The sequence below is a fragment of the Scomber scombrus genome, chromosome 4 (assembly GCF_963691925.1).
Source record: "Scomber scombrus chromosome 4, fScoSco1.1, whole genome shotgun sequence".
NCBI lineage: Eukaryota > Metazoa > Chordata > Actinopteri > Scombriformes > Scombridae > Scomber > Scomber scombrus.
Window position 1 is genome coordinate 6,299,282 of NC_084973.1, and position 9,050 is coordinate 6,308,331.

General features: G+C 36.5%; 1 protein-coding gene across 1 annotated transcript; it reads right to left on the minus strand.

Annotated features, from left to right (window-relative positions):
- Window positions 1-3,444: 3,444 nt before the first annotated feature.
- On the minus strand, window positions 3,445-9,050 carry figla (folliculogenesis specific bHLH transcription factor). The gene is made up of 5 exons (XM_062417159.1): window positions 8,856-9,050; window positions 6,739-6,885; window positions 6,539-6,628; window positions 3,858-4,026; window positions 3,445-3,464 (listed from the first exon to the last, which is right to left on the minus strand). Exons 1-5 carry the CDS (start codon window positions 9,039-9,041, stop codon window positions 3,445-3,447), a joined length of 612 nt encoding a protein of 203 aa, XP_062273143.1. The 5' UTR covers window positions 9,042-9,050.

The following is a 9,050-nucleotide window of genomic DNA, read 5'->3' on the forward strand; positions in this document are numbered from 1 at the left end:
CGTACAGGAGAGTTACACAACTTGGGCAACAAAGTATTCAATTATATGGACAAATAAATTATTAAAGCCAAATATTAAAATCTGGCCCATTTTAATGAACAATTTATGAAATCTCATAACATAATTTATGATTTACCAAACATAAATCTTGGTGTCATGAAGGAGACACATATCAGGCTCAGAAAACATACAAATGGAAGTTCTCTTGTCAATTTTATTTAAGGGCTGCCAAGGATACAGTTTGTAAATTAAAAATAAAAACACATTTATACATACTCAAACAAAATGTCGACTGCATTTCAAAAGTAATATTCAATGAGAAAAATAAAATAGCATTTTTCTTCATGAGGAATTCTTTCTTCAAAGCAACGGCCCCTAAAAATAAAATAATGTAAGCTTACAATATTTTTCATCAATAAACTTCCTTAACCCTAATCCTACTGACTGGAGTCCCTGCAGACCCCAGAGGAATACTTTTTGTCATATCTCACATGTGCATTATTCTATCTTTCCCGTGTTTTTAATCACTTTGTCAATCAATTATTTCCTAATAAATTCATTTTTAAAAACACCTATGTCCCGTGGAACCCCAGAGACATGGATGCAGCAGATTTCCTCATGTGCTCTTTTGATGACGCTAAATTTGAGTTTTACACATTATTCAAATGTAACTTTAGCTTTCCAAAAGGTTTTTTTTTTTTACCTGACATTAATAACATCACAAATAATATTTTAAGAAGAAATATAAGTTTTGAAATACATTTTGCTATGTTGGTTGTTTCTTACAGTTGTTTATTCATTCATTAGTTTGTGTGTGATAAATATGTTGTTGGGATGAGAATTAACCCATTCAGTGCCTTGTTGACAGAAATGACCTCTACTCTCCATGATGCACGGAATCTAGGTGTGTTTAGTGTCCTAAATCCTAACATTGCTGATTGCCTAACAGTGTTAGAAGGAACACACTTAAAACATTTGACCAGAAGAGGGCAGTGCAACAATGCTTTTGAAATAGGTGGTGAAATTACTATAATTTAAGTCTTTACTTCTGATCTGTGTCAAACAGACCAACCACTGAGCTCAAATGTTGTTACACGTATCATTATAAGGTCAAAGAGAGGTAAATACTTTTATAAGCAAGAGCTTGTTGACGTCTGCAAACGTTGCAGTCACAACTAATTTATTCCCCAGCAGAGCTCTAATCAGCCAGAGTAACTGAAAACAGCGGTGTCACTGTGCCAAATACAGATTCAATTAAGATACATCCATTTACCCTTGTTGAAAATCTCAATTCAAAAGCCAACTGGAAAGGACACAGCACTAATCAACATGATGTTTCCACCGCACAAATGTTGACTTGTTATAGTAGGAAAAGCACAGGTGCTGCTATTATCATTAACACCTCTGTTCTATGAAAGTAAGCAGGGTGAGCCAGCGTGAACACCAGGCCTCAAACTGAAACAGCTAAATGGAATTCAGCCATCATTCACTTTATTATTTAGGCATGTGCTTTTCCTCCATGTTTAAATGTCCTCTGTGAAAAAGACTTGTGTCTGGTTTGTAAAAATTGTCATGTGGATATTTCTTAAAAATGATCTCTGCGACCACATGGGGGCAACATTTGTATTGTCTTGGACCACTTCAATCTACTGTTGTTTATATTTGGGTGCACTAATGCATCAACAAATAATCAACTAATAATGTTAATAATAGATATCAACCACACAAATTATTATATTGATATCATTATTATAAACTCTAATATTTCCAGTATGTGTTTTAAAATACTGACTCACTCTCTGCAGTGGTTAGTCTGTCAAAAATCTTCATACTGTAACTTCTGGTGTGTTCAGTCATTTGTTTTCTTAGCTGAAAATGTATTTCTCATTTGATACACAAATATTTAAAAAAAAATCAAACCTGGCAGGTTTTCAATACTGGTCCAAGCAATCTGCTTTAAACACCACTCAGAAGGGTTGAGACATCTGTTAAAGAAAGAAGAAGGTGTTGACGCCTGACTTCCAACCGTATTAATATTTTTTCAGGCTGAAGACATCATGGAATTAAAACATTTAATGGTACTACTTATTTAACACTGGTGCAGCATTTAATTCTCATTGTTTATAGTGTGTACACTGTACACACAGTTGTTTACCTGCTCCTACAGCTTTTGTTTCAGCCACAAATCAGATAAAAACGTGAACAGCATGTCACACTAATTTTGCAAAATGGCCTAATGGCCATTTTGTGCAGTTGTCCTGATCCAAGCCTCTTCACCTACAATTATCCAATCAGATGAAAAGGCACTTGTGGAGTTGGTTTGAATGTCCTGGATGTTCAGGCTACACATTCTGTTTGCTGAGCAAAATCAAATGCTTCCTGTTGATTTCCAGTGATAATTATTGTGTATTCATGACAGATCATTTCAGGAATTAAATGTGTCTGATTGCCTATTGTTTGAAGGATCTGTCTTTATATAATTACATATGAATGCTGCCCATGTAGTGTTTGAATAGACCAACCATTTGTCTATGACTAATTGAGGATTTTGCATGCATTTTGTCTATTAACTGAATTATATAGATTAGCAAAACATACACAATGAATTGATTTTCATTTATAACTTGATTGTTCATAAGAAGCCTGAAGACAAATATCTAAAGCTAACATTCTACAGAGAAAAAATATAAAATAAGCCATTATAATAAAACCCCAGAATATGACCTCAAAAATATTCACAGCTATATCACCACTTCTTTGAGAAATTCTCAACAAAAACTGAACATTACAAGAACCTAAAGTAAACTGTAGAATTACAGCACTATTGTATACAGCTGTATTATAGTGTACAAGAGTTGAGCATTGGCATTGTGTGCTGCCCCTGATAGAATCCTACCATCTGTCAAGTTAGGAACCGTTTGATCCCAAGCTGTGGCTTGAATATGTATGTGATCCAAGGGTATGTCTGTTATGGCCTGTCATTGCATATGATTGTTTATGAAATTGTTGTTATTTATGAGGTTTCTTCACATACTTTTTAAAACTGAAAAACTGAGTAATTCCTTTTATATATGTTCTACTCTGGTCCCCATTGGGTATGCAAGTAAAGATGCAGAAAATATTAGAAACCCTTTTAAGATACTGTTATTCATCATAATGTTCCCACATTCTTTTTTGTGGGTCAGATGACTGGGTTTGGGGGGTAGTGGGGTGTCAGAGATTTTCATTGGATTGCCAAATAGACAGGTGACAGGAAATGAGGGGAAATACATTAGTAATGGAGAAAATGAGTGTGGATTTTGACACCCAAAAATATATTTGACTGCAAAATGAAATGTTTCAACCGTCCTGGGTCTTCATCAGACAAATGCCCAACATGGCATAGAGAACGAGGTATAATATTTATACAGTGGGGTCCAAAAGTCTGAGACCATATTGAAAATCTCAAACTTTTTCATGTAAACCTGGAAATGATCAGAAAGTTTGAGGATTCATAAACATTTAAAAACACAAGTTATTGTAAAATGAAGAAGATAGATCTAATGCCTGGGATAACATGGGTCAACAGGTTTTGCAGAAACGTATGGGGCTAATTAAAGCAAAAGGGGTACATACCAAATACAGAGACATTCTAAAAAGTATTTACATTTTTGAAAGATGTAGCTCTTCACTTTTTCATTTGTAATGAAAAAATTGTATTACATTCATAACAAATGCTAAAAAAAAAAAAATAATGGAATTTTGGACCTAACTGTGTGTATGTTTGTATATATATGGGGTCTGTTTGACACAGATCCCCTGGCTACTGAGGTGTAGTTGCCAAACAAGGACAAAATTAGGTATGTTAAGCATTAGACAAGTTAAATGAGTTACCGAATTCTGATCAGGAGCTACTTGGATGATGAACTGGTATGCAGGCATCATGCAGTGTTGCAACACCAATCTGGTCATATCTCCATCCTCTGATCCTGAATCTGGTGGCATGGTGAATCCATCATCCATGCGCTCCTCTGACATGTTCAGAAACTGTCATGTAAAAACATGCAAGTACAAATATGTTAAGATATATCCTTCAGCTATCAGCTCCAATGAATTAAACCTATCATTTCAGAGGGATCACTGTATGATGCAAACAACTTCTTACAACAGGAACAAACAGACTGTTCCAAACACTAATAGTTTCAACAAAATGACTAAAACACTGCTTATGTCTTCATATTGGGGACAGCAGCAATACATTTCAGGTTGTGTAGTTTTTACACTATACAAACACATGATCAGGAAAATTACTTATCTGTTGAAATGATGAAATGAAATGATGAAAAATTTACTTAGAACCCAAACTTAATCTGAATGTTAAACACACATTTTAAAGAAATAAAGCAATTTAAAATGAAGACTGTATACTGATTAATTAATCTACAAGCCTTATAATAGAGTTCTATTGAAAAATGAAAAATTCATGCTTTTTGAAAATGTAATAATTATATTATAGGACCTTCTCTGTCATCAATTTGAGGTGCAATGAGAAATCATATTTTTGCCAAGTTCCAGAATAGAGGACAGGTGACAGATTAAACTATAATGGACCAGGACCCATATAATCAGGGGAGTAAAATCAAAAGCTATTCAGGTGCTGAAAGCATAAACATAGTTATTCTGTGTAATATAATGGCTTCTTCTTGATGATATCAGACACACAGCAGAGAACACAGTTCAGCTAATCAGTTTTTCAATTTTCTTGACCACTCAATTTTTATAAGCCAGACACTTCAATTTCAATCATGAACTGGGATTTAATAAAAGAAAAAAAGTGGAAGCACTTGCAGTGAAACAATAGAAAAAGAAAAGAAAATTAATAAAAATAAAGTGATTTATTGACCCTGTAGTAATTGTGGCTATATAGCTATGTAGTATAAGGATCACTTTCTCACAAGCCATCAAAAAAAGAAAAGGTGCAAAATGGACACTTTATAAATTAATTACTTTGATTTATTTCCCAGCTCTCCAATGCAGTATAACAAAACAGTTTATACACCAAATGGACAAAAGTATTGGGACACATCCCTTAATCATTGAATTCTGGTGTTTTATTTGACCCATTGCCACAAGTAGTGGGCATAGTGAGTAAAAGTCACCATTGCTCTGTTGACTCAATAACTGCAGAGTTACAGACTTCCTCTGGCATTAACATCAGCACAAAAACTGTGCACCGGGAGCTTCATGGAATTGGTTTCCATGGCCAGGCAGATTTATCCACGCCTTACATCACCAAGCACAATGCCAGGCGTTGGATTGAGTAGTTTCAAGCACGCCGAGGGTAAACGTGTTCTATGGAGTGACAAATCATGCTTATCTGTCTGGCTGTCTGGTGGTTGAGCCTGGGTTTAGCGGATGCCAGGATAACGTTACTTGCCCGACAGCATTGTACTAACAGTTAAGTTTGGTGGAAAAGGGATAAAGGTTGTTTTTCAGGGGTTGGGCCTCTTAGTTCCAGTGAAGAGAAATCTTAATGTGTCAGCATACCAAGACATTTTGGACAATTCTATGCTTCCAACATTGTGGAAACAGTTTGGGGATGGCCTTTTTCTGTTCCAGCATGATTGTGCCCCAGTGCATAAAGTAAAGTCCATGAAGACATGGTTGGGTGAGTTTGGTGTGGAAGAACTTGACTGGCCTGGACAGAGACCTGACCTCAAGCCCATCAAACCTCTTTAGGATTAACTAGAACGGAAATTGTGAGCCAGGCCTTCTAGTCAAACATCAGTGCCTGACCTCACAAATGCTCTTCTGGATGAATGGGCAAAAATTCCTACGAAGGAGAGCAGGAAACCATGTCTCCCTGACCACCTGGGTGCTTTTAACAGGACCTTGCAAAGGCCTGTGGTAATCCTGTGGTATACATAGGAGATCAGAGGCAGCAGTGTAAAAGCATACAACAAGCCTGTTGGCCATTCTTGAGACAGAGTATCTGTGCCCAAGGGAACCCCTTGAGCCCTCAGCAAAAACAGCTCTCACAATGACTGAAGAGAGAAGTCTATGTTGCCCAAGAATGGCAAGGGGGAGTATAGTTGTCCCTCTAATCCGTCCAGTCTTCTTATCCCATAAGGTTTTAATAGTTGTGTTTAAAATCGTAACCAGTAAACACTTTAATCAACTATAAGAACATTAAACAACTAAAGGATCTAAGTAAAAAACACTAACCCATCAAATTAATATCGAAGATGGAACAAACAAAAGACAGAGCACTGACAAACACATTCAATATATTAATGAATGAGTACAGTTTTGCATTTTGCCAAAGAATGTGAACATGTACCAAATATTTTATGTAATAACTGATCTGCTGTGAGAAATGTGTGTTAAATCCATGGTTGACACTCAAATTCTGTAGTGACAACATGCAGTTTGTCCAACTGGTGTTACCATAACCAAGTTGCTCACGCATGCGCTACTCAGATCAGGTAGTGACACATCTTGGTGACGGTCGCAGTGAGGTCAAAATAGATCTGCAGTGGAAGAAGCAGAAAAGACTCACATCATCCACTCTCCATAGGTCACTGCCAAAGCCTTCAGTCTGACCATAAGTGATTGCATTCTTTAGAAAATCAGTCTGGTTGCCATCATCCTGTAATAGAAAGAAACACTAAACAACATTTCCAAATCAGCGGCAGTGCTGTCATGGAAGACAAGAGGACCCTTCTCTTTTGATAGTGTCCTGATGAATGCAGTACTTACATGGTCAGCATCTTGCAAAACTGCAACAAGCAATCGAATATATTCCGTTGCAGCTTTAAGGGTGTCCACTTTACTGGGCTTCCGATCTGGTCGCATCAGTGGTACCATGCGTTTCAAGCGGGAAAACATGGTGTTCAAGTTCCTGATCTGCATAGAATAGAAAAGGGTACAATGCACTTCAACATGTTATTTGAACTGTAACTGTACTGTGATGAAACATTTCAGTGCTGGTGGTAATATTGGCATTGACACCAAATTTATAAAAATCTACATTTTAAGGGTTGCAAATGGCTCAACCCAGAATAGGCGGGCCAATGCTGGTCCGGTCACATTTCAAAAGTCTAGAAGAGCAGCATTATCCCCATTACAGTTAGCCAGAGAGCAAAACCGAAAGTTAGCAATATCGGCCAGCAGAAGTCTATACTGAGCATGCTCTGTGGGTGCATTGGGCCCATAGAGTGTGCGCACTATGATTTCATCTATGTATTTCTTTACAAAGTGGCTTCATGTCACTGATGTCACTCAGCTTTCATAAGAATCAATTGGAACCCACTAAAATCGCTGTATCTAGTTCTTTATACATCCATGGCTTTTTTATACAGCCAGAAAGGTGTGATGTGCAACACAACAATTTCTGTGTCAGCTCAATGTCAAATCTCTCTTACATATAGGAAGCTTACATATACACAGATAAGAATAAGATGATTCATTCTCATCACAGTCACGAAATAATCATCATACACACTCAGACACACTACATTAACACACACAAACATTAGAAAACATAGCAGCTAGTTAAACTAGTAGAAGTCCCTCAGAGGAACAAGTGTTTCTGCCTTTAGGCAGTGTTACAGTTCATTCATGTAATGAGGTGAATAATTTGGGAAACCAGACTTCCTCAGTTCAGACTTTAAATTGTGAAGTTTTAAAGCCAACCTGCTTGTTCATGGTTATTAGTTCTGAGCAAAGCTAAAGATGTTAAATAACTTGGCAGCTAATATAGTAAGACCTTCTTAATGAGAAGACAGGTATGCTGGTGCCTTCTATATGCCAGTGATGATGTTTTCATATAACTCGCAGTGGTGGTCTGCTGTAATGTGGCAGAAAGAGTCCAGAGGTTTAATGGTGGTGGTAGCAGAATGAGCATATATCTCCATAATCCAATGTGGACAGCATGGTGAATTGTATAATGCATCTTCTGCTTTAAAAAGATGAGCAAACTCTAATTTAAAAAACAAAAACAAACTTAAATCATGAACCATTCATTTCCATTAACTTACTTTCCTGAGTTTAACTAAGCTTATGAAAAACGTTCTCCTTTATGCTAAACTGCATTGACAAATCTTGAAATATAACAGGGTTTATCTCACAAGAGGAGACAGAGCTCTTATCCCTCACATACTGTTCATATTCTGACCCGTCAGGCATTTCATAACAAACTTCAACCACAAATCATTCATAAATACCTCATCAGTTACAGATAAATGTGAGATTAATCCTTAATTAAGCTTTCAGAAAAACTATATAAAAAACACTGTAATGGTCAGGAGACAGGAGAAACAATTTCAACAAAAACATACAAATGTGAAGAATGAATATTTTTGACATTTTGTATGCAAAATGTGTCAAATATATTTCATTCTTTGTATGTTAATCAAATTTCAGGCTAAAAGAAAAAAAAAGTTATTGTTTTTTTTACAGGTGTCAGATGTAAAAATGAGTACTATGCAAGGGTTAAAACAATACTTTGGCCTGTATCTCTCCTTAATATTGGCCACAGGTCTATTTGGTCTATGCATTGATTGATCCATTGGGATGAAATAGGCTATGTGAGGGGGAAAACTGAATAAGTGACTAGGGTGACCCTGTTATCCACTCATGTTAAACTCAAAAGACTGTAACTGGACAGTATGAGGAAGACAAATAGTTGTCACTGTATCTATTCTATACTATATCTAAGCTAAGTTAAGTTATACATAAATTAAGCTAGCTGTATTGGTTTGACGTGAACTTTTCTTATCAAGAGGACAGAACATAACGAACGAAGCTCTCCTTACATTTAACCCAACTGCCAAACATAAGTCCATGCTTTGTAAAATACCGTTTCCAAAACTCACTCTCAGCCGTTCCTTGGCGTTAACCAGCTCTCTTTTTTTCACAGTTTCATTGAAGTCTTCATTGACGAAATATAAGCCGTCCTTCCCTCGTCTGAACTTCTCAATGTTATTGTAAACAGGCAGCGCAGACTCGCCCGTCAACCGCTTCAAAATGTCACTCATTAATTCCTCCTCAGGAACCTTCATTTCAACAAC

What these genes read in the sequence shown, in the direction of transcription:
- figla (XM_062417159.1), bottom strand. Translation starts at nt 9,041, where the DNA reads ATGAAGGTTCCTGAGGAGGAATTAATGAGTGACATTTTGAAGCGGTTG. An exon ending in ACGCCAAGGAACGGCTGAGA is followed by an intron (nt 6,886 to 8,855) that starts GTGAGTTTTGGA and finishes TATTCTATGCAG; the next exon opens with ATCAGGAACTTGAACACCAT. An exon ending in ACCTATGGAGAGTGGATGAT is followed by an intron (nt 4,027 to 6,538) that starts GTGAGTCTTTTC and finishes TTTACATGACAG; the next exon opens with TTTCTGAACATGTCAGAGGA.